We start from the raw sequence: 26,830 nt of genomic DNA, 5'->3' as shown, positions 1-26,830 counted from the left end.
CCACCTTTCTCCTGCTCCATCAGGGACTCCCTGCTGTGTTCCCTGTCCAATTTCATTATTCTTACAAAAAACATTTTTTTGAAGCACAGATGAGAGGAAAAAACAAAACAAAAACAAGTAACAATGAAATAACTCCTAGGACGATGAAACAGAAAATGTTTCAAGATATAGAGAAAAAAGATCACTAACACCCCATACTGTGTATTAGATTTATAAAAGGGCCCGATGGACCCATACGGTTAATTACAAGAGATAATGAGTTTTATTCTACTTAAAAATTAAGTAAACTTTATCTTTTTTCTTTGGAAGACCTCTAAGAATGAATAAAATTTTTAAAATATCAGTCCTTATAAATAGGTAGAACTGCTCAAAAAAGAAACTCAAAATCTTGTCCGGTCCTGATGTTGGGTTGTTGTATGCTGTCAAGTCGATTCTGACTCATAGCAGCACTACATGACACAGTAAAACTGCCCAATAGGGTTTCCTAGGCTGTAATCTTTACAGGAGTAGATCAGCAGGTCTTTTCTCCCATAGAGCCGCTGAGTGGGTTTGAACTGCCAACCTTTCAGTTAGCAGTCAAGCACTTAACCATTGCACCACTAGGGCTCCTTTCTGATGTTATGCTGAGGATTAAAGTTCTTTCTAAGTTTTAAACAGCTGTGTTACCTATGCAAGACCTCACTGATTAATAAAAATTGCTGTTTGATGAGACAGTAGTTGTCATGGATTGAATTGTGTCCCCCCAAAAATGTGTGTAGCAACTTGGCTAGGTCATGATTCCTAGTACTGTATGATTGTGTTATCTGATGTGATTTCCTTATGTGTTGTAAACTCTACCACTATGATGAGATTATATGTGATCTCCTCATGTGTTGTAAATTCTATTACTGTGATGAGGTTATACTGATGAGGTTGACAAGATCAGTGTCTTAATGTAATCTCTTTTGAGATATAAAAGAGAGAAGCGAGCAGACACATGGGAACCTCATACCACCAGGAAAGCAGTGCTGGGAGAAGAGTGCGCCCTTTGGACCTGAGGTTCCTGCGCAGAGAAGCTCCCAGACCAAAGGAAGACTGAGGACATGGACTTTCCTCCAGAGCTGATGCCCTGAATTTGGACTTGTAGCCTATTGGACTGTGAGAGAATAAATTTCTCTTTGTGGGGCCATCCACTTGTGGTATTTCTGCTGGAGCAGCACTAGATGACTGAGACAGTAGTCAAAAGACAACATTATTGCTCAAAGCTGCAAAGGATACACTGTCAACATAACTACCCAAGCACTTTCTCAAACTTCTCATTTTAACACTGCAGAAAGGTTAATCAAAATCATATGGTATCACCTAATACTAACTGAAGAGAAATTCTTCACTTACAAAAATTTGTTATATCCAATAATACAAACTCTCAGCTTTCAACAGCACATTGTTTAACTTCTTTATTATGTATATATCAGCTTTCGTTTAAACTTTCAACTCTTTATACTATTTCTTATTCCTTTTTATCGCCTTAGATAAATCAGAAGCTCAAAATTCATCAAACAAAAGAAATTCATTATATGGGCAATAAAGAAAAGTTATTATACTGGTAACTCTGACGACTATGAAATCTAAAATAGAACATTATCCATTTTATATTTAGTGAATTTATTTTTCTTTACTTCAAGGGAGATTATAATACAGAAAAGGAAGTTAATTCAATTTGGGCAGAAGTGGAAGAAAATTAAGAATTTGGACTTCTGAACAGTAACCTAAAAAGAAATGTCCCAAAATAATTTAGATACATGGTCGCCTGTATAGATAAGCAAAGTCATCACCATGCAATAAACTAATTTCCTCATTAGTTCCCTAGCCAGATTTCCTTCTCATAACTGGGGCCAGAGGTGCTCTAATCATTATAGGTAGTGGCAAAGAAATAATTTTTGGCTAAATGAAAGGGCCAGGCAAAAAGTAATGAAAGAAGGGGATACGATGAAGAAAGGGATACGATGAAGAAAGGGATGGAGCTGTAGAGCCCTACAGTGTGGGGAGAAGGTAGAATGGATTTGAGGTGTCCTACTCCACCTCTGCTTCTTCTACACACACCCAAAAGAAACTAGTATCTCTGAAAACAACATACTCAGTAATTAATAGATTTTAGTTATTGTTTATAAGCTAAGGCCATAAAATTTATTCTACTTTGTAAATAATTTAACAAAAGTCAGATATTTTACAAGATATATCCAAGCACTTTGACAACATGATAAAATAAAATTTCAGATCCCAAAAGAAAGACTTAACTGAATATTCCCAAATATTCTAGGATTTAAACATTACTGCTAATATTGGACACCCTGGAGTTTTAGTTCTTGTAAGAAGCAGGTCCTGGGATACATATCACACTTCAGTGTTACACAGTCAACTAATAACTCATTTCTAAGGGTATGAGTCCACTTTTATGAACAAGAAAAACAGAAGAGAAAAGAAAAACAAAGAAGAAGGAAAAAAAGAAAAAATCTTGAAAGGATACACAACAAAGTATCAACAGTGCATATCTCTTGTAGTGAAATCAAAGAAAGATAACTTCTCCTTCTCCCTTGGGGGAAGTAAGAGGGGAATAAAATCTATAAACTGAAAAGCTTTCCCTTCATATACTCTTATAGAATTATACAATGTTTTTATTAAAAGACAAGTCAAGACTAAACGGAAGAACAAGTAACAAATTTTATTTTTAAATGGGTCCTCTATCTTTTAAACATTATGTGAAGAAATCTGTGCTAAAAATGCCCATTCCGTATTTGATTTCCATATAGATTAGGTTATGGTACTCAGTGTTTAACCAGAATTTCATCAATAAAAACAAAACAAAAAAAATACGACAAGCACATTATGTATTAACTATAGAAATATCCATTTTGATGTCAGATGCATGTTGTGAACCAATCCATGAACAACTGAGCCTACCTACTAATTTTAAGAGTTTTGAATAGCAAAGACAACTAGAATTCTCTTTCCTTCTACGGCAAATAAAAATTGGTAAGAATTTCACTTAAAAGTAGCAATGGGACAACTTGGATATTTTGATCCTGAAAATAAAAAACAAAATTACCTTACTTAGTGTAAAAAATGGCATGGCGGGGTCATCTGACCTCCTCTAACTTCACAAGGGGGAAGGAGAATCAAGACCAACAGCCCAAGGCTGATTCCTATGAGACAGAGATCAGACTTGCCTCCTCTCTCTGCCATCTTTATCAATTCTGACACCAACTGTCCCTCTCACAGCACTCTACTTCTCTACTCGGTTCGATAATTCGTTGCATATAGCTACAAAGAATTCACAGACAATACTCACAATTTTTATAGGCTTACTGGGGAAGTAACAGGTTACAATTCAGGATCATAAACTTACGACACAGTTCTTTGATCAAGACAGCCTCTTTTCAGCTGGGCCTGCAGGCAGGCTTCTGCCCTGCTATGGCAAGTGTTACAAAGCTCTTTAGCTCTGCCAGTAAGTGCATGGAGGTACCCACTCCACCAGTAAGCTTCAGCCCAAAGGTGCTCAGCTCTCCAGCTCCATGGGTTGGTAAGCCTAGCTCTGCCAACAACTGCCCAGCGGCACACCACTCTGCCAGGTTTCTCTCACTCTGTGGGTCAGCACACTCACTTTAACTGCCTTGCTCTGTAGGCCCCACTGCACCAACTTACACCGATCTCCTGGTTCTGCCGTGCTTACCACCACTTTTTGCCATCTTCAGTGCTACAGCTCTGTCTCCTGGGTCTAGGAGGTTCTCAGCGCAGGGACCCCAGGTCCAAAGGGCATGCTGTGCTCCCAGCTCTTCTTTCTTGGTGGTAGTGAGGTCACCCCATGGCTCTGGGATTGGCTCTCTTTTCTAAGCCAGTGGGATGTCAAAACTGACCAATCCCCTCATTAGGGTTCCATACATCTTTTTGCATGGTCCCCCCGATAGGGGTTCCATGCACCTTATCTGCATTCTTAGCAGGCTGTCCAATCCCCTTGGTGGGCCACAAACACCGTATTTGCATAGTCCCATCCAATCATTTTGTGGGAGTCTCAAAGACTACGGCTAGAAGAGCCATACTAAGTAATTGACTGTACTGCACTTAGCTTCAAAATTTTATTATTTCTGAACTGACATGGGTTTCCTGGAACTTCTTCTGGGTGGTTCATGATGCATCGGTAGTAATTACTTAGCATCTTAATAACTGGGGCAACATAGGCTTGTTTTATACTCAAATTATTTTTCCCCTTCTAATCTGGTATTTAAGGAGTCCTGGTGGTGCAGAGGAAACCCTGGTAGCATAGCGGGTAAGAGCTATGGCTGCTAACCAAAGGTTGGCATTTCGAATCTACCAGGAGCTCCTTGGAAACTGTATGGGGCAGTTCTACTCTGTCCTATAGGGTCACTATGAGTCCAAATCAACTCGACGGCAATGAGTTTGTTTTTTTTTTTTTGGTGGTGCAGTGGTTAAGTGCTCACCAGCAAACCGAAAGGTTGGTTGTTCAAAGTCCCCAGCTGCTCCGCGGAAGAAAGATGTGGCAGTCTGCGTTCATAAAGATTACAGCCTTGGGAACCCTATGAGACAGTTCTACTCTGTCCTACAGGGTCACTATGAGTTGGAATCGACAGCACAACAACAACAATTTGGTATTTAAAGTTATGTGATCTATAATTCACTTTAAAACACTTCAGCATAGATAGTGTACTATATATGCGTGTTAGTTTAGTTTTAATCTCCAGTCTGAAGGCAGCTATTTGCCCTAAGTGGGAAAACACATTCTGAGAGTCATTAGCTAGCACTTAATCCAAAGGCCAGGTACCAGAGCTGGCTACTTTAAGTGCTTCAGCTAACTTAATCTCCAAACTATACCAAAGAGTTTGTTAATTAGTACAATGAGTTTTCATTGGTGAAATAAGTGGCCCTGTTAGTTAGTATTATGGATATTAGAAATCACTTGGGTAAAATGAATGGTAGTAAGATACATGGACTGATTGTTGTTGCTTTTCTTAGTTGCCATTGAGTCAACTCTAACTCACGGTGACCCTGTGTATAAAAGAACAAAATGTTGGCATGTCCTGTGCCATCTTCATGATCGTTGGTATGTTTGAGTTTATTGCTGTAGCTAATGTGTCAATCCATCTCACTAGGAATATTATAGAGACACTCTCCACTCTGGTGTGAACAAGGTATTGAGAATCTAGCAGCCCAGGAGGCTGTGCTGTTGGGAACACCCCTCCCCAGACTTGTGTCCCACATGGCTCTGTGTGTAGCCACTGCTCTGGAGGATGCTAGCTGCCTGTGCGACCACATTCTGCCTCTGGACACTGTCACATCTGTCTTGTAAGTTGAGTGAGGTCCCTACTCTGTTTAGGTACCTTTTCCTGAGTAAATCTTTCAGGAAAAGGTACCTAAACAGAGAGTAGGGACTGCACTCAACTTACAAGATGGTCTTCGGTACCTATTTGCTGATAAATATATGTGAGGGTGCAGAATTATGACTTGCTTTCACTGTATCTGGGAGCTAAGCTGTAGGGAAGAGACCTAGTGCCTTTTCCTAGCTCAAACAATTGGAAGCTGATTATCTACCAAAAGGAATAAAATAATTGGGAATTGCCAAACTGGCTCAAGTTCGTTTGTAGGGAAGAAAAAAATGGATTTGCACAAATACAGAAAGTGATTCTTACCAAAACTTTCTGAGAGAAGATGTATCTGCTGATACAAAACAATCATTTTGAAATTGAAGCCCCTGTTTTTAAGTTGCATTACAAGAGATTCATTTTACATACATCTCCTCCATCTGGAATGCATTTTACTTCTCCATAAACAGAGAACCAGACTGTGAACGATTATTTTCATAAGGGTAATGCTCTCCTAAAGAATCCCCCTTTAACACAAACCATATGCTAGTATCTTTGAAAGAAAAGATATCCTTCAGGAAATTAGTAGTCTATATCAGATCAGAGAAACAGAACCAAATGGATTCCAAAGCTTATGAAGTGTATAGTTTCAAATACTTTCACAGTAAGCATGTCACTTGCAAATGACTGCTTGAAATTCTGCTGTATACATACATGATTTTTTTTTTGAACACCACATTACTCTTTTAGCATGATATACAACAAACTCAGTCCCAACCCAAAGTCTGGCCTACCTATGGAGCCACGGCCCCCCACACATCTATCCATGCTTCTAAAACCAGCACATGCATTCTTGGAGGTCCAGCACATGGAATACCTTCCCTGGGCTCAACTGTACATCATGGCATGTTCTGGAAAACAATAAACTTAAAACCAAATGAAAGTGGGCTCTACAAGGCCAGGATTCTGTTTTGTCCACTGATCTATTTCCAAGGCCTGGAAGACTATCTGACACTTGGTAGGCAACACATTTAAACTAAATAAATTTCATCAATATGCCCACTATGTACTTACACACGCAAGGCACAGCGTTAGGAACAAAGGATACACAAGGGAACAAGCCAGGCAAGGTGTTTACTGTCGAAGCACTTATACCTTAGCAGAAGAGCAAGATAACAGATACGCAAAGTCATTAACTACACACTGTGGTAAGTGTTATGAGGGAAATAAATGGGGCACTGTGACAGGGAACAACAGGAAGAAATCCCTTCAGATAGGGCTTTAGATTAACCAGGGTGGCAGACAGGAGAGGGAGAAATGTGGTCTGATGTGAAAGACAGTCAGCCCTCCATATCCATGGATTCAACCAATTGTGGATGGAAAATACTTGAAAAAAAATTTCCAAAAAGCAAAATTTGAATTTGCCGCGCACAAAACACCACGGTGAATCCACGCGTTATGAAGTGATACGTAGGCATACCCTGCTGTAGCCTCCCACCATCTCACAGATCCTCAGTTTCTCCAGCACTCATTTGAGCATTGTTTGCCTGGCATCATCTTTATTCCCTAAACAATACAGTACTATGTAACAACTATTAGTATAGCATTTACATTGTATTAGGTATTATAAGTAATTTAGAGATGATTTAAAGTATACAGAAGCATGTGCGGAGGTTATATGCAAATACCACGCCATTTCATATAAGGGGCTTGAGCATTCTTAGATTTTGGTTGGGGATGGGTAGCCTGGAACCAATCCCTCATGGATACCACTCCCAAGCCCGGTTATGGGCCATGAGAAAAAGGCTGAATCTAGAATAATTTCTAGGCTTTCATTATTTTCTTTAAAGCTTTAGCAACTGGGTGATTTGATGGTGCCACTTATTGAGATTACTGAGGTAAAACTTAAAAGAAAAAAGGAAAACAAAAAATCCCATTTGAAATATGTTAAATCTATTAGATATCCAAAAGAAGTTATCAAGTAAGCAACACAGTGCCTGGTAAAGAATAGGTGCTTAATAAATAATTAATGGAACTGTACAACAGATCAAAAATCAAAATTTTATAAAAGTTAATAAAAAAATGAGCCTATGCTGGTTACTTCCTAATCCTCCTGAGAACTAAAATATGGGCAACACCCACAGAGAACTATTAAAGGATATTTTAACTGAACATTATTCAGTCAATGGAACTGTCTTAGTCATCTAGTGCTGCTATAAAAGAAATATCACAAGTGGACGGCTTTAACAAAGAGATTATTCTCTCACAGTCTAGTAGGCTAGAAGTCCGAATTCAGGGTGTCAGCTCCAGGGGAAGACTTTCTCTCTTGGTTGGCTCTAGAGGAAGGTTCTCGTTATCAATCCTCCCCTGGTCTAGGAGCTTCTCAGTGCAGGAACCTCCAGTCCAAAGGATGCACTCTGCTTCTGGCACTGCTTTCCTGGTGGTATGAGGTCCCATGTCTCTCTGCTCACTTCTCTTTTATATCTCAAAAGAGATCGGCTCAAGGTGCAATTCAATCTTGTAGATTGAGTCCTGCCTCATTAACATACCTGCTGCTAATCCCATCTCATCAACATCATAGAGACAGGATTTACAATACACAGGAAAATCACATCAGATGACAAAATGGCAGACAACCACACAGTACTGGAATCATGGCCCAGCCAAGTTGACAGATATTTTGGGGGGACACAATTCAATTCATGATAGGAACTAACTACTTAATTATTTTTTTATGGAAATCCTCAAAGCAACTACTTGTTTTAGTATTGCATAGCTAACACTTTATGGTTAATAGTAGCTAGCTACTAAATTACTTCTAAAAGTGAATTAAAAAAAATACTCTACATTACCAATATAAAGTTGATTTTCTAAGACTCAAAGCTCAAAGCCAACAATTTAAAAGTACCTTTGTTTCTTGGTTGAATGAAAAGCTAAGTCTATTCAAGCTCCTCTTCGTATGAACTGCTCCAAGTAAACTAGAAAACAATCTAAGAAATTCTCCCTACAAGTAGAATGTAAAACAAGTTTCTACCAGAATTATTTATATCAACCTTTATAACAGGAGGTCTAAGTAAGAAGCATTAAGGAGGCTCATATATAGCAATTACCTAGCAAATACATTTTAGAAAATGATCACCTTAACTTGGAGTACAGTTTAAAAGAACAATCTAAAGCAGGCTCAACCAGGGCATTAGAGACATTTTGGACAGGATAATTTTTTGTTGTGGGGGACACTGTATGATATTTAGCAGCATTCCTGGCCTCTACCCACTAGACACCAGTAGCATACCACACCCCTCAGTTGTAGCAACCAAAAATGTCTCCAGACACTGTCAAATATCCCCTGGAGACCCCTAATTGTGAACCGTTGATCTAAAGCAATGTAAACTGCAGATTCCCGTTAACCTGTTGCTGTCGAGTCGATTCCAACTCATAACGACTCTACTGGACAGAGTAGAACTGCCCCATAGAGTTTCCAAGGAGCAGCTGGTAGATTTGAACTGCCGATCTTTTGGTTAGCAGCCAAATGCTTAACCACTGTGCATGTCAACTATGCAAATCACTCTAAGGGTCTGTGGTAGCCAGCCTCAAATATGGCCCCAATGAGCCCCACCTTCTGGTATTCATGTCCTGTGTAGTCCCCTCTCACGTTGTATAAGGGTTGGTTTGTGTGATCAATAAAATACAACAAACGATGGTATGTGACTTCCAAGGTAGGGTTATCAAGACTTTTGCCTTGTTCATTCTTACATGACTCACTCTGGGGGAAGACAGCTGCAATGGCATGAGGACACTCAAACAGTCTTACAGGGAGGCCTACGAGGTAAGGAACTGCCAACAGCTGCCTCAGTAAGCTCAGAAGCGGGTCTTCCAGCCTCAGTTAAGCCTTCAGATGACTGCAGTCCTGGCCAACACAATCTTAACGGCAACCTCATGAGACCCTGAGCCAGAGCCACACACTAAAGCTGCTCTCAAACTCCTGACACACAGAAACTTCGAGATAATACATGTGTTAAGACACTAGGCTTTATGGTAATTTGTTATGCATCAGCTAATATGGAATTATACTTATGTCTGTCCCAAACACAAAAATAATGAGTGGAAACATATCCTCACAGGAAGATTCCTTAGCACTCAGTACCAGAATGGCTACATCTTTACCAAAGGATACAAATGACTGCTTGGAAGCAATTTATCTTTTCCAGGCAAAAATGAGGCAAACGGGCACAAAACTGTTTCTCCTGAATTTAGAGTGTGGTTTGGGGCGGGGGGGTAGGGGGGAATCAGAATAGATTGGTAACTTGATTTATGTGGTACAATAAAGCATTTTCCACTAAGAAGTCCTTGAAAATCTTCAAGAAGAGTCACATACCAAAGCTGGAAGCTCACTGTTTCTTCTATCCCATGATGTGGTCACTAAACATAGGGCTTCCAGAAGGAAGAATTTAAGATTTAATTGTGGCTCAGGCTCAATGCTAATGATCTTGGGGATGAGCAAAACTCTAAAAGAAGCACAGTTTCCCCAGATTTTTTTGTAACTTCAAAAGTCACAGGTGTGCTTCTACTGACATAGGTGCATTTGTTATCCTACTTTGTACCAAAAAGCTAAAATAATTACTAAGTGGATTTGGATTTTATGTTACTAGGAATCAACAATATTGCAAACAAACAGATCCCTATTTCTTACGTAACCAGGAAAGCCACTGGCATTGCATTACCTCTGAGGATTTTCCAGCTCCCTTCATGTTTTCTGGATGTCCTGAGATCCTGAGCCTGGTCCTTTTCACTAATCTCAGACACCACGTCATCAGAAAATTAACGTGCAGAGCATGACCCTACATTCCCAGTTAAAAAAAGATAAATATGTCCCAGTGATACTAGATTCCCAAAAATGACCCATCAAGGAATTGTTAAAATTGAATTCTCTTCTATTCTAGCCTTCTTGTCTTTTACTAATGCTTCAATTATCAGAGGAAGAAGGAAAAGCAGAGGAGAATTGACTTAAACAATATAAGCAGAAGTAATTGAACAATGAAGACCCTCTCCAATTTGACCAAGGAAAGGGTTACTGAATATAATAATATTATTGATGATAATCCAGGGCAAAAAATCGACTGCAAGAATGCCATTTTGTTGAATATAGGTTTAGAGACTGATTTGCCATTAGAGACTGATTTGCCACAGTGGTTAAGTGCTTGGCTGATAACCGAAAGGTTGGCAGTTTGAACCCATCAGCCACTCCGTGGGAGAAACATGTGGCAGTCAGCTTCCGTAAAGATCTATGGCCTTGGAAACCCTATGGGGCAGTTGTACTCCACTGAAGTGTTGATTCTAAGCAGCTGGAGTGAGAAGGGGTGATTTTAAAGTACCATTGACCTGGCTTTCCCTTAGGATAATGTCCTCAGGGAAACTGTTACAGCTAGTCAAACTGAGGGAGAAAGCAAAGCTCTCAATGGGTTAAAACAGTGGAACAGATGAAGAGAATTTTTAAAGAGAAGTAACAGTGACAAATTATGCTGAAGTTCATATCCCAAACAAACAACAGGGTATAAAAAGGGCAATTGATCACAGCTAGCACCAACTCCGGAACTACTAAGACCATTTCTCAGTATTACCATCTCTTTTTGTGTCCCAATACCTACCATGTTTCTCTCACCCAAACATATTATTACAGCAAATATTCAATAAATGTTGAGTGCTGTGCTAAGTGCTGAACATGCATCTCATTTAATTTCCACATCAACCCTAAAACAGGTTTTATTATTATCCCCAAAGATGAAGAAATAAGCTCAGAGAGGTTATATATACTACTATACATAGATTATATAATTATATATTTATATATATTAAAGCATATAAAAATTACTTTCATTTTTTAAAAATCTTTCTCTTTTTTAAATGTGGCTACTAGAAAACTTAAAATTACATATGTGACCTGCATTATTTTTCTATTAGACAACACTGTTCCACATCTATTGGTTTCTTCTTAAAATCTAGGAAAAAGAGTAATGCGCTGCTTAATCACAGTAGACATTTAACTAGAAATCTGGTGCTTTCAAACTTACAAAACGAGATGAGTTATCATTTTTCACAGTCTTCGCATTTCCAAATGATTCCAGAATTGGATTTGCTTGCAAAAGTTGCCGTTCAAGTTCCCCCTAAAAGACATTACACGTACACACATACACACAGACACAACATAAATAAAAGCAGATGTATATTAATCTCGTGCCTTTACTCCAGTACTCAGGGGGAAAAAAACAACAAAAACAAAACTGCCTCTTTTCTGCAGTCCTTTCGTTCTGTTTGCCATCCAGCAACCTTGGTTAGCTTCCTTTTCCTGGTTACGGTATTGGGCTCTGCTAAGGGAAAAAGGATTAGCATATATAGAGTGCTTAACAGAGGAGAATGTCACATTGAACAGAGAAGATAAATTTAAGGACAGGAGCACATACATTAGGCAGAGAATTGTGAAAATAAAAGCAAATCAATTGGTTTTCACGAAATGAAATTTAGCATGACATTTCCATTAAGAACATATTAATACTCATACTTCTGTTTAACTCATTATACTCTGCCTTATTCCAAAGACTGAAGCCAGCTAATTCTGATAATCGCCACTGATGTGAGTATGGGACTTTCAGTGGTTCCAAGGACTTTCACATGACACCTCTCTGCAGCAGAAAGGGTAGCTGTCCCCATCTCACTGACAGGAGGACAAAGATGACAACGCTACCAGCTTCTTGTTCAAATTTAAAAGGCCAAGTATAGACTATTTGGTATGATTATGTTTCAGTCGGTGTCTTTATTTATATGTCAGCTAGGCTATGAAACAGACTTTACAAATAAAGGACATAAGTGTATTAATTCGTGCTTTAACAACGCAACGCAACAGAAGGCCGCATGAGAAGGCAGGATGCCATTCTGGCCGTGAAAAATACCAGAAAGTGATGTTGTGCTTCTGGAATGTAATTTCGCAATTAGATTTGATGACTTGAAATAAATCTGCTTTTTCCAAACACAAATCTTACCTCTGTATTTTAAAATACCCACAGTATTCCAGACCTAAACAAAGAAATAAAGAAAAACCACTAGCAAATGTGATTAAGCAAAAAAGGAATATAAGGAACGTCACGTAAGATTTTCAAATTAGTGGCCAGTGGCTATGTGGTACATTATATCATCATCAAAATCAAAGACAGTAAAAATCATACGCTGTACATACAATTTGGGCCTCCAACCCTCGTGTGGGCTTCTTCACTCAGCTGACAGGTGAAGTGATCCTGAGACCCGTTAAACAGTGAGGGGATATGCTCCTCACACGCCAAGTCTACAGCATTTATCTGGATTGTCTGGATTTTCACAGGTCTCCACTATAATCGTGCTAAACTGAAATCCATTAAGAACCCCCCATTTTTGGTGTAACTTTGGCTATGTATATTTTTACCCCAAAAAAAGGTCCTCTAGGTCGAGAAGGGAGTGTTGACATGTTGTGGGGTTGTTAACCAATGTCATAAAACAGTATGTGTACTGACTGTTTAATGAGAAACTATTTGTTCTCTAAACCTTCATCTAAAGTACAATAAAAGAATTAAAAATTTTAAAAAAAAGAACCCCCCATTTTAGGAATTTCATGACCCAGCATTGCCTCACCTTCTTGGCATTAGACAAACTGCTCCCTGTGAAGCAAATCTTCCAGCTGACTGACTTTAAAACACCAGATTACTTCTGATGTAAATCTTTCTAAAATATTATAGCTATCAATTTCTTAAACATGGTCTCCTCAGCCTGAAAGACTCCGAGTCATCATTAGGAATGTGAGCTGTCATCCCGTGATCTAACGCACTGCCCTTTCCCTGGTGCTCAGCGGTCACTTCCATCAGTGTGCCTGTGACTAACTGCCTGCCCTCATTCAAATCTGCTGCTGTTCTGGAGGACACCCATCTGTGTTAAGAATCTAGGCAATAAAGTTTATTACAACTGTGCTTTAAACAAACAAGCTCATTGTTTTCCAGGGAATAAAATGCAAGGGCTTTAGTGCACTGGCTCCTTCTGGAGCACTGCAACAATGTTTTGGGCCTCTAGAAGCTTTTCTATGTGAGTCAATCTGAGAACAGAGTGCAGAAACCGACCTTCTGATAAGCAGAGACTTACTTTTACGCTAAACATCTATTGTTAGATCAAGGTATTAGAATATAGATTCCTTAAAATTACATACTATCTTGCCAAATCATTATAAAACCCATTGTCGACCAATCGAATTCTGACTCATAGCGACCCTATAGGACACAGTAGAGCTGCCCCATAGGTTTTCCAAGGCTGTAAATATTTATGGAAGCAGACTGTGGCATCTTCCATCTTGCTGGTGGGTTTGAACCACTCACTTTTTGGTTAGCAGCTGAGCACTTAACCATTGCACCACCAGGGCTCCTAAATCATAATAAAAATACTTTAAATAATAATGTACCTTTAAAATGTTCTCCTAACTTGAAGGTAAAGCAAGTAACGCATACCTCATTTTAACATTCCCTAGATATGGCTATAAAACAGCCCAGGTGGCACAGTGGTTAAGTGCTCAGCTGCTTAACCTAAAGGTCAGCAGTTTGAACTCACCAACCACTCTGCAAGAGAAAGATGTGGCAGTCTACTTCCATAAAGGTTACAGCCTTGGAAACCCTATGGGGCAGTTCAACTCTGTCCTGTAGAGTCGCTACGAGTAGGAAATCAACTCCACAGCAACGGGTTAGATATGACTATAAGGATTTTTAAGGTCAATTTTTCACTGATTCTTTTCTCTTTTCCTTAGTATATACATGTCTCTCTGTGTGTAATCTATTGATTCTATTCTTTCTTCTGTTGGCTTAAAGTAACTTGGCTACACCCCCGATCTCCTGCACCTAGCCCAGTTAGTACTAAGTCAAAATGACACTCTGAGAATGTTTGCTGAACAAACGTCCCCAAATCCTAATTCTTCCGGATTCTAGAAAACATTCCAGTAGTGTTTGGGTAGGGGTCGGTGGTGAGCCTAAAGTGGCAGTAAGATTTGGGTTAAAGGTCACCATCCTAATCCCAAACAGACTTGGCTCCCATGTCCTGCTGCCAGGGCTCCTATGCTGACAGAACCATGGATGACTTCTTGCCTCTGTGGCATCAGTGAGACCAAGTAAAGGTCTCAAAGACTCAGAAACGAATCACAGAAAGCTCGACACCAAGCTGACACCATAAAAAACATGCAAAAATGATCTTAAGAAATTACTCCTAATTTTGATCATTTCTGTTTAGAGCAATTTCACATTTAGATAAATGGTGTTAACATGCCTCAACCAAATTATCAAGCCACTTATACACCACAAGGGAGGCAGCACCTATGTGTTAATCTTTCCACTGGAGTTGGACTGGGAAAAGTCTCTTGTTTCTATGATAACAAGAAATGTTGTTTGGGAATGTGGTTAAAAAAGAAAACATAGCTACTGAAATTATTTTTAAAGTTCTAAGTATTTAGAGTTATATAATGCTTTAAAGGTTTATCTATCATGGTGAAAACTATGCCCTTGTGTTTATTATGTATAATATATACTTGTTAAATTATCGGTATAAGTGGTAAGTTTGAAACCATTAAAAAACACGCCTCCTTCTAAACTCCCGTTCAGTTGACAAGGGAGCTCAGGCCTGAGGGGCAAAGCTGCAGGTGTCTCACTGACCCCAGGCAGCAGCAACTAATCACCATGTTGAGAACCAGACACTAACCTCAACTGGCAGGCTCTTATTTCTGTAGTCGCTACTTGCTATCACGTTTTTGTCTTGGTTCCGAGCAGTTTGGACCAGGCTGAGGTCACAAACAAAGTTATCCTGAAGCTGCTGTCTAGATGTGGATGACCTGAAGGGCAGCCAGGCAGGTGGGCTGGCTCACAGGTATCATTCTTAGGGGAGGGTCATGTTTTAGAAACTACCAGGACCAGTTGCCGTGGGGTTGATTCCAACTCATGATGACCCCATGTTTTAGAAACTAGTCATTTTCGAATCTGCTCTGAATTGGCACTGTATTCAGGCTTTGAGGCGGCAGTGAGTACCGTGTCAAGCTTTCAGCATCTCCAAAAGCAACCTACTGTGAGGGCACACAGCTGGTGCACACCCAGGGAATCAAGCCAAGTGAGACTTTTAATTTTCTTAGAAAAAGTACAGCAAAAGTTCATAGGTAAGTGTTAGAGTCTGCTTCTTAAATACTGTGACTTTAATTTTGGAAATGGATATCTCTTATATTTGTTCATATTTTCATAATGAAGATTAAGTTTTAAAAGCAAAAATGAAAGACTACCTCACACCCAGTGGGATGGCTATAATAAAAAAGACAACAACAGTTAAGTGTTGGTCAGGATGCAGAGATACTGGAACCCTCATCCATTACTGGGGGGAATGTAAAAAACAGTCTGGCAGTTTCTCAAAATGTTAAACATAAGGTTAACCATATGATCCACCAATTCCAATCCTAGGCACATACCAAGACAATTGAAAATATACATTCACATGAAAACTTATACATGAAACTTAACAGCATCACTATTCATAATAGCCAAAAAGCAGCAACAACCCAAATGTCCATCAACTGATAAATGAATAAATTTAAGATGTGCTATATACATACAATGTGGGGCCCTGGTGGCACAGTGGTTAAGAGCTTGACTGCTAACCCAAAGGTAGGCAGTTCAAATCCACCAACCACTCCTTGGAAACCCTATGGGGCAGTTCTACTCTGTCCTATAGGGTTGCTGTGAGTTGGAATCGACTCAATGGAAATGGTTTTTTTTTTTTTATTTAATATAATATATACAATGGAATATTATTTGGCCATAAAAAGAAGTGAAGTATTGATACATGTTACAATATAAATGAACCTGGAAAACATTATGCTAAGTGAAAGAAGCCAGTCATAGAGGACTACATATTATATGGTTCCACTTACACAGAACGTCCAGAGTAGGCAAATTCAGACATAGAGAGTAGATTAGCAGTAGTCTGGGGGTGGGGGGAAATGGTAAGTGACTGCTAATGGGTATAGGGTTTCTTCTGGGAGTGAGGAAAATGTTCTAAAATTGATAGTGGTAATTGCGTAACTGTGAATATACTAAAAAACATTGAATTGTACACTTTAAATAGGTGAATTGTGTGGTATGTGAATTATATCTCAATAAAGCTGTTAAAAAAAAGAATGAGAGAACAAATAATAAATAAATAAAAGGCTGACAAAATCCAGACCCCAGAAATGCCTTACCCTTTGTTTTTATAATCAATACTGCAGTTTAGTGATAAAACTCTAGAAATTTATACAAATGGTTCCTGGGAACCTGAGAAGGTTTTGCCTATAAAGTTCAATCTAAATTCACAAGCCAGTGATTTCAAACCAAAAACACACTGACCTTGCAAAGTACAGACTTTCAACATTATAACTATTACTTTAAGGCACTCATTCTCAAAACGGGGTGACAAAGTCAGGAATGGGGCACTCCAGGAAGGGGGAAGGAGTGTGAGGAGAGAAGCAATTAATTTCCCACCATGACCCTCTCTGCTGTGTAAACATTCCCTACCATACTGGTGAGTATCTCATATTCCTAGGGGTTGCTGGGGAAGAAAACCTAATTGAAAACCAGTGCTCTTACAATGTTTCTAGAAACATTACCACAGCTACTACTTGACTTCAATACTATTGAAGTAAAACTTGGGAAAGCAGCATCAAAGACACTGCGCAGAGTGAGTACATGCAGTAACACATGCAGATCAACACGACAGTGACACACGGCCCAGAGAGGCTGCCGCCTCCCGCAAAAGCACTCACTTCCCTGGGGCTGATCTGACCCAGTGTAGTCTAGTGGTAGGCAGGCTACTCACATATGACAGGGATCCACTCTGTAGTTTAAAATGACATTGAAACAAAATGAACCATTGAGGTGTGGAAAACTTAAATCTGTACATCATTATTTAAAACAATTCCACTAGTGACTGAAGTACAAGCTACATGTAACTCTAAACCACAATGAAAAGCTGGTGTCTGGTCCAGAGATTCCTTCTTTTAACTTGCAAAGAGGCCTTTAAACATCCTATAGGGTAATGATTATTTCATTAACCCTCCCAGTTTGCATCACTGGTCTGGCCTGCAGCTAAAGAAGCAAGAGAACATCATTACAGGCCCTTCATAGGTATAGTACAGCTTTGGTGTCTGAGAATTTCTTAAGAATCTTAAGAAAGATAGCTAAAAAGCTCGACATTTGTGACAGTTCCTTTAGATACTATTGACTACTGCTTTATATTAATAGATCATTTCCACAACACAATGCTATTGCTTCTTGCTTTACATTAGTTTTATACCATCACGCTTGTCGAAGACAGACAAACCAAACCCATTCCAATGCTAGGGAAAGGATTAAGTCCAAGTATAGACATCCCATTCTATCCAAGCAATCTGGCTCAGTTCCACCCTCACTCTCCTCCCAGGTAGCAGCAAATGGAGGCCATGCTCCAGTTCATGGTCTGTTCATTGCTATGCTCTGCGGAGCTAAAAGGAGGGCATCTCATAATTAGGAAGAGGAACATTCCTCTGCTACTTGCCAAGAATCAAAAAAAAAAAAAAAATCTAATTTTATACATTAAATACAATGAGGCTTTTAGGTTAAAACAATATAGGCACAAACTACACAACACCACAAGATTTTAACAGATTAGAAATTTGTTAACTCAAAAGGTACAACTTTTCAAGCTGCAGCACAAAGCTAGGTTTCCACGTGCTTACAAAGTATTAAAATAATTCCACCTAGTAGTTGACACACGAAACTGTTAAGTTTATAGGCTTTATAAACATGCAACTGAATATCATGATAAAAGGGCAAATAAATATTAAAATTTATCTAGAAAACAAATTTAAAGCAAAATGGCATGCTTTTTCTTATGAAAGAGTAAGGCTCTACGCAATAGATTTTCAAAAGTAAATTCTTTTTTTCATAACAGATTGTACTCGGAACTCATGGTATTTGTTTCGGGTAGAGACTCAATCTGCAGACAGAAATTAGTGCAAACACTCAAGACTAAGAAGTGTAAAGAAAAGCACTTGCCTGATGTTTCACTGGTTTAGGTGATTCCTGCTGTTTGTTACAAACAGATAAATACAAATGTTAGCAAGTTTGGGTCTCTCCCTAGCGGTAAGCCATATCCAAAGCACTCAAGTCAACGTGCAGTTTAGGACTGTGAAAGCCGGTTTGGTTGGCAACAGCTCAGGCTGTATTAACTATCACCTCTGCACATCAACAAACTAAGGATAACTGGCACTTGTATTCTTACCCCCTTTTCTATCACCAGTTCTTCCATATTTCTACCCTCCCCTCAAGGTGCTGTCGGCAGCAGCAACAGGTTACTCTGAAAGTCTAGAAAGAACCGCTAAAAAAAGTGAGGGTCATCTTTTGGCAGAAAATGAGACAAGTCTCCAAAAAGCACTGCTCTCCAACTATTAACAGTTCTCACCAAATCTTTGTAAGAAATCAGGCTTCAAGCCACAACCATAATTGCAGTGTGCTCTAAAAACGAGAATTAATAGCAATTTTCTGATATCCCTGCTTCCTCTTGAGTGGAAACAAGAGTTGCCAGGTGGGGAGGGGTGAAGACAAGGGACTGTTAATGTTAGCAGTACACAGTGTCAGTCTGCTTCCTTACTCTAATTTCTGAAATTGTCAAAGAATAAACTAAGATTTTAAAAATAACAAAACATAAACTTACAGGAATATTGTGGTCCTTTCTTCCCTTATGTGAAGAAGCAACATGAGCAAGGTATTGAATGACTTTCTTAGTATTTTCTGTCTTCCCAGCCCCTGATTCACCCCTGAAAGAAATATTAACATAGTCTGCTTTAAAGAAAGCCTCACACATACATTCCAAAATTATAATTGATAAAATTAAACTTGACATGGAAAAAAGAACATAAAACAACAGGAGTAGGTAGAAAATAAAAAGATGATAAAGAAAGTAGGGGGAAAAACTATCAGCATTAGTTAGAAAAGAAAATGATTTAAAAAAAAGGATTTTCAATAAACTTAAATATCTCTTGGTAGATGCCATTAAGAGGACACAGGAAAATATTCATAACTCTTTTTCTTGGGGACAGGGAGTTCTGCCTGAGAGGTAAAATTTATTAGAACGTTGATGAAGAAACTCCTCAGCACCAGAAACACGTCCAGCACTGGAAACAGGGAATTCCCAAATCAATCTAATTAAAATAATTTTACAGGAGAAACTGAACTCTGGGACGCCTGCTGGTTACTGCTAGTCATCTTCAAAGCGACTGAAAGCCTTCTCAGATCATCCCTCAAACCAGGCAAACAGTGATTCTCTCCTTAGTACCAACGTTGTACTTCCTGCCCAGCTCATCAGAGACCTTCCACTGACTGTAACTCTTCCCGTGCTGGCCTGACACTGACGGCACGCGTGACGGTCCCGCGGGTCTGTTTGTTCACTTGTGCTGGTTCTCTTTAATCCGCATAACCTTGTGCAGCGTTTGACATAGAGCCAGCACATCGATATTTGTAAGAAAATAAGCAAGTACTATGAATTTTATGAACTGGGAAAATGCCATTCACTTCATGATTCATATTTACAAACACGGCTAGCACATTTTGGAGGTTGCTTTGTATTTCTACTCAGAGTTAAACCTAAAATTTGGGCAAGCAGTTGGGTATATGGCGCTACCCGAATTATGACCTCTTCATTCAAATTCTTAAGATTTCCTAAGACGTGATCAAAGCAAACCTACCTGTATAATCAATAAAATATCAATTTTCAATTAGATGGATTTTTTTTAAAAAACCACAAAAACTTAAAAATGTTATTACATACATTGCCAACTAATTATTATTATCCATCATTGCTTAATATAAGCCTGTTTTACTTAAGGCTTGGAAATCTAATTTTTCTAACAAATCTTGACCCTTTCTTGGAATTATACTGTTTGAATTTGTCCACAGCTTAAATTTTTCAGTAAATGCTTACTGGTTGCATTACTTTCCTAACTCCCCGCACCCAGACACCTATAATCTCAACCATGGGGGGTTGGGTAAAAGTATCCTATTAACTAGTTATATAGCCTTAAATAAGGAAATTATCTTCTCTGGGTCTCCAAATCCCCATCTATAAAATGTACAAATTGGATTTGATCCTTTCTAGTTCTAAGATTTGATGATTCTATATATAACCCACTTATCAATTTATTAAAGAAGCCCTGGTGGCACAGTGGTTAAGCACCTGGCTGCTAACTGAAAGGTCAGCAACTCAAACCCACTAGCCACTCTGCAGGAGAAAGATGTGGCAGTCTGCGTCCATAAAGATTACAGTCTTGGAAACTCTACAGGGCAGTTCTACTCTGTCCTACAGGGTCTCTAAGAGTCGGAATCCACTCGATGGCAATGGGTTTTTATTGATTTATTTTAAAATTCTATATATTATTAAACTTATTAACCACCATCTATCACTGTATTAAAAATATTCCTTTTCTTTGTTTTGTCATCCAGAAATTTTATTTTAAAGTTTCTGCCTGCTATTCACGCTTAGAAAGGCTTTTCTGAACCAAGATCACATTCATGTATATCCTCATTCTTTATCATCTATATTACAAAATCCATCTATAGTATCTTCTAAAACTGTGATGATAGTTTCACTTCTCACAATCAAATCTCTAATCAGTCTGAAAAAGAAAACGATTTATGGTCTGAGGTAAGGATTTAATCTAATTTCCCCCCAAATTATTAGGCCCATGTTCCAATATCAATGGACAAAGATGTTCATTCCCCAGTGACTGGAAATGACATCTTATCTTCTACTTAATTCTTATACGTGTGGCTCCATTTCTAGACATTCAAGTCTATTTCAATGCCAGGACCATACTGCAATAGTTTTAAAATTTGACTGACCAGAACATCCACCATTGCTGTTTGTTAGGGGACAAAATAAAATTGACTAGTCTCTGAGATTCATTTTTTCAAATAATGTTCAAATAATTTTGTTCTGCTACCACTCCCACAGCCCAGATGAAACCCCTCTCGCCCAAGTACAAACACAACAGGTGGAATTTTGAGTTAAATGGTATCAATGAACATGCACTTTCTAGGAGAAATGATGTCTTCATACGTCTCTCTCAGGTACGTTTTCCATTTGTCTTAAGTTCGACACAAGCAATGATCATGTTTGTCTGAATCATCTTAGAAATCATTTTGTTGTTGTTAGTTGCCGTTGCGTAAATTCTGACTCATGGCGACCCCAGGTGTGCAGAGTAGAAATGTTCCATAGGGTTTTCAAGGCTGTGACCTTTCACAAGCAGAATGCCAGGCCTTTCTTCCAAGACGCCTCTGGGTAAGTTCGAAATGCCAACCTTTCTGCTAGTAGCCAAGCACTTAACCATTTGCGTCTCCTAGGACACCACTATCTTAGAATTCATAGTGCCTTGCATAATAGGTGCTCAAAAATACTTGTTGAATAAAGAATATAGGTCCTATGAATTTTTTGTTAATTCCAAGATTCCTTTATATATATATATATATTTTTTTTTTTTTTTTCCTGTTTGGAATGGGATCTCTTTCATACCGTTTGTTTTCTAACTAGCTACACTGGTACGGAAACTCTGGTGGCATAGTAGTTAGTGCTACGGCTGCAAACCAAAAGGTCGGCAGTTGAAATCCACCAGGCGTTCCGTGGAAACTCTATGGGGCAGTTCTACTCTGTCCTATAGGATCACTATGAGTTGGTCCTGGGTGATATAAATGGTTAACATGCTCAGCTGCTAATCTAAAGACTGGAGGTTCGAGTCCACCCAGAGGTGCCTCAGAAGAGAAGCCTGAAGATCTACTCCCAAAAACTCAGCACATTTTAAACCCTATGGAGCACTCACAGTTCTACTCTGACATACATGGTGTTGCCATGAGTTAAGAGTCAACTCTATGGCAACTGGTTTATATTATTGGTACATGATAAGGTAATGACATTTCATTCATTCATTCAATCGCTCATTCATTCATCCATTCAACAAATATTTACAAATCAACTCAACGGGCCAGACATTCTTCTAAGTGCTAGGGACATAGCTGTGAACAAAGCCCATGTCACCGTGAATCTCCAGTTTAGGAGGGGAGACATACAACAAATAAGAAAAACAAATAAAATGATTACAGGCTTGAGGAATGCTACAAAGGAATTAAGGAAGACACTGAAAGGAAAAAGCGAGGGCTGCGGAAAGACAACCTCCTTCAGATACAGTGCTCAGGGAAAAGCCTCCTGAAAACGGAGGAAGAGCTGCCAAGTAAAGAGCCAGACAAAGAGTGCTCAGGCGGAGAGAAAACAAGCACAAGGGCCTGGCGTAGAAGAGAGCTTGGCATATGCCAAGAATCGCCAGGCCAGTGTGGTAGGATTTGATACGAATAGTGAGCAAGGAAGAGAGTGGCAAGTGATACAGTGGATGAGGCAGGCGGGGGTGGACACAATGTTCCCTGGAGGTCGTGATAAAGAATTTGGAGCTAATTCAAGTGTCATTTCTTAATAGCTATGATAGTGGTTTTCTCTGCGTTGTCCTTAACTTTATTTGAAACACTTACAGAGTTTCAGTGCTAATCACGATACTGGCTGTTGGTTCCAAACGGATAATTTTTTATCATGCTAAGGAAGAACCCTCTCACTTGGACTGATGACTTGCTCAAAAAAGGTTATGACTGTTACTTTTCAGCTCAGTCTGCCTCTGTGGTTTCCCACTAACCCCTCTCATCAGACATGCTTCAGTATGTCTTTAAAGCATTTTTTCCCCTGCCTGTCACACTTACAGCAGCTGTACAACTGCTCATGAACTCTGCTACATTCTACAAAATTCAGGTCCAAGGTAACTTTGCTACAGAAAATGTTTCAAAATAGATGTATCCCAATACCTTACAGCTGACTCCCAACAGGGAAGACTGTTGCTGTTGTTAGTTGCCAGGAAGTCAGCTCTGACTCGTGGCAACTCCATGTATAACAGAACAAGACACTGAATGGTCCTGTGCCATCGTTATGATCATTCGTATGTTCCAGTTCACTGTTGTGGGCAATGTGTAATCTGAGTGCCTTCCAACCTAGGGGGCTCATCTTTCAGCACTGTAACAAATAATATTCTGTTGTGATCCATGGGGTTTTCACTGGCTAATTTTCAGAAGTAGATCATCAGGCTTTTCTTCCTAGTCTGTCTTAGTCTGGAATCTCTGCTGAAACCTGTCCACCATGGTAACCCTGCTGATATTTGAAATACTGGTGGCACAGCTTCCAGCATCATGGTAACACACAAGCCACCACAGTATGACAAACTGATAGACGAATGGTGGAGTGAGATTAGGAGCCTTACATTCTCCATCTTAATGTGGGGATAATAGTTTCTAACACCTTGGGCTGTTGTAAGGTAAAAATAAAACCCAACCAAAGCATATAACTAGTGTTCAATAACACTGCCCATTACTGTCTATTCAACTATTGATCCATCATACATAAGGTAAGTTGAATGACTAAACTCTAAATTACATTATGAATCTATAGTGTTAAGTACAGTGGCTAAGAACGTGAGCTTTGGAGTCAAAATGACCTACTCAGGCTCAAATTCTTTCTACTACTTTCTAGGTATGGGGCTTTGGGCAAGTTACTTGGCTCTCTCAGCCCCCGTCTCCACTACTTTACAATGAGATGAAGTGACTTCATAGGACTGAGACGATGCACATAAAGGGGCTTGCACTGTGCCTAGGCAAAAGGAAAGGCCTAAGGGAATCAAAAAGAAAGCTCAGCAGACTGTTCTGGAAGAAAGTTAAGTCAGGAGACTTCCCAGAGAGATAAACAACAGGCCAAGACCTCAAACAGTCTGGAGGACACAGGAAGTCGGACCTCATTTCCACCAGCAAAGTAAGATCTAACTATAAAGTAGTCTTATATTCTAAGTGGCTGATTGTTTCACTGCTGGCCTATGGCAGAATCACAGTTAAGGGGAAAGGCTACGATCCCATCATCATGTTCTTTTGGAGAAGAAACCCTTAACCCGAGAGTGGTAGAAATCCAAAACTAACAAAAGAACAGACCAAGGAGTCTTTTGGCAGGGGTGGCCCTGTGCCTGCTGCAGCACATTCTGACCGGAGTTTTTAACCTGGAGGTATCTACATCTTCTAGAGAGATCTGTAGCTTCCACTGGATTCTCAGTGGGGTGTGCAATTCAAAACAAAACATAAGTGAAAAAAAAAACAGTGTTAGGAAGCAGTAAAGCCGATCTTTTTCTTGGAAATGTCTAACCAATTCTGGGATAGTCCTCTGAATCCTTCCTGAAGCACGGGAATTCGTCCAATGAGAAATCCCTCTCCCATATCTTTATTTATTTATTTTTAAATTCTCTCCAAATATTTGCAACATTGAATAGTCTAGCTTCAAAAACATGCTCTGCCTGAAGTTCTTGCTTTAGAGAGTCATAATTCAAAAAACACATATATAATATATAACACCATTATACATAGAGCACATATATCTACATTAGTAGATGATTTCCTACAGTTTCAAATTCTTCCTTTACAAAGCAGCTTACTAGGAAGAGCAGACTCTGTGATCGTGATAGACTTGTTTCCCAGTCTCGTTTTATCACATTAACATTAGCTTGCATCACACCATGGACAATGTGATATGTGAATGGGGATAAAAGGAGTATTGCAAAGGTTAATGAAGTTAACATTCACAAAGATGTTAGTTCCCTTTCCTAGTATCTTCGTCTAGAACACTTTAAACTTCTATTTACAAGTTGATTTGTATACTTCTCTTTCCCTCGGAACAGACTTATCACTGAAAGTGAGACACAGCTACAGCAATCTAAAAATTCCCAAAGTTGGGGACATCTAAAACAAACCAAATCATCATTAGAGAAGCAAACTGAAGTCTAGAGCCATGGTCACAGAGCTAGCTGGTGGCAGAGCTGGGACACAAGAGAATACCAACGTTCTGCCTGACAATACAATGGCTTTTCAACTACATCACAGTTACCTTACATATTTAATCGATTTTATCCCTTTAGTTACCTTTAAACTTTTAATGTGTGCTACTCATAGCAGGAATCAACTGTCCTAAGTCCAGGCTGGCTCGGCCATCACCACTTAATGTGGTATTTGTATAAGATAAAATCTCTACAAAAAAATCTATTCCCACTTCTTGATAGAAGGCTGATATAAAGCAACTGATGATTTGCAATTGTTGCATTACACTCAAACTTAAAAGGAAAAAGTCTGGGTTGACCAGGTGGCTAAGCAGTTACAGTCATAAAATGTAAACAGAGTATTCTTTAAAATGAGGCTGAGAGCCGTGTGATGGTGCTGAATTTCTGTGCCCCTTCAGTGTGGAACATCTGGTCATCAGAGAAGACGAGGGATCGGACCTTCACCAAGATGGGATCTCGGGGGGCTCCAGCAAGAAAGAGCTTCATCAGTCTCTAGACCCCAGCAGCAAAGGGTTTTCAACACACAAGAGCCTTGAACTGGCTGCACTCCTGGCTGTCACCAGGTAGGTCCTGATAGGGCAAAGGAACCATTCGTTTTTCCTCAACAAGGGTGACTGTTCTGTAAATTTTAATTCTAATGAGAAAAAAATGCCAACAGGAGGATTATACTCTTAGAAAACTGCAGGTCCAATTACATGGGGTGCCACTGCGAAAGACTTTGCTCTCTCACAGAAAAATGAAATCCTGAATGTCTTCACCAAAAAACTCTGCTGGACACTAGAATCAATGACTAAACAGAAGGCCCCTGATTTTTAAGTAAGAGCTCAGATGCCCTGGCCTAAGTCTGCAGAAATAAAGGCCAGCTGGGTAGGTGTGGACAGATGAAGCCCGTGTGTAAATTAGAAGTTCATCCTTTGGGGGGAAAAGTAAACTAGAGTGTGGGGTTTACAGTAACTTTACCTAAAGTAATTTGGTCTTTGCCATTGGTTCCTGAGTGATAATCTCTTAAAAAACAAAAACAAACAAAAAAAACTTGGAATTTACTGTATTTTTACACAAGCAAATGACGCACACCTTCTATGTTTGTTTGCCAACTGTGCCCCCCAGAGGTATTTTCCTAAGTGCACTATGCTAATTTTTTTACAGTAACATGTAAAAAAAATTGGCATAGTGGCACTTACGAAAATACCTCACGGGGTGTGTGTGGGTGTGTGTGTGTGTGTGCGTGTGTGTGTGTGTGTGTGTGTGGAAGGCGCAGTCTGCAAACAAACGCAGAAGGTGCATTATTTGTGTAAAAATGCGATGTCTCCCGACAAGGACTTCATACCACATCAAACTAACAGGTTATGCTGGTGAGGTGACGAGGTGACTCTGGGATGGGGGCCAGCCAAGCCAGAAAGACCCACCACTTGTTACCTAGTGATCACCTTGTGATATGACCAGCCTCAGGGGAGAGGGGATAGACTTTCCAGCA

General features: G+C 39.4%; 1 protein-coding gene across 3 annotated transcripts in view; it reads right to left on the bottom strand.

The window, feature by feature from the left end:
- The window catches only part of MYH10 (myosin heavy chain 10), a 152,081-nt gene that overhangs the window by 75,946 nt on the left and 49,305 nt on the right, over window positions 1–26,830 (bottom strand). Inside the window, exons 5-7 of one of the 3 annotated variants that reach the window (XM_023731074.1) lie at window positions 19,116–19,218; window positions 18,458–18,487; window positions 11,423–11,515 (exon numbers count right to left, since the gene is read on the bottom strand). In XM_023731074.1, coding sequence (XP_023586842.1) covers window positions 11,423–11,515; window positions 18,458–18,487; window positions 19,116–19,218 — 226 coding nt within the window. The remainder of the gene's footprint in view (window positions 1–11,422; window positions 11,516–18,457; window positions 18,488–19,115; window positions 19,219–26,830) is intronic. The other 2 variants (XM_004375992.2, XM_023731075.1) reach the window with 2 other exon arrangements.

The sequence above is a fragment of the Trichechus manatus genome, unplaced genomic scaffold (genome assembly GCF_000243295.1).
Source record: "Trichechus manatus latirostris isolate Lorelei unplaced genomic scaffold, TriManLat1.0 scaffold00040, whole genome shotgun sequence".
Taxonomy (NCBI): domain Eukaryota; kingdom Metazoa; phylum Chordata; class Mammalia; order Sirenia; family Trichechidae; genus Trichechus; species Trichechus manatus.
The sequence above is the reverse complement of the archived record's forward strand: the minus strand, read 5'-3'. Positions and strand labels throughout refer to the sequence as shown.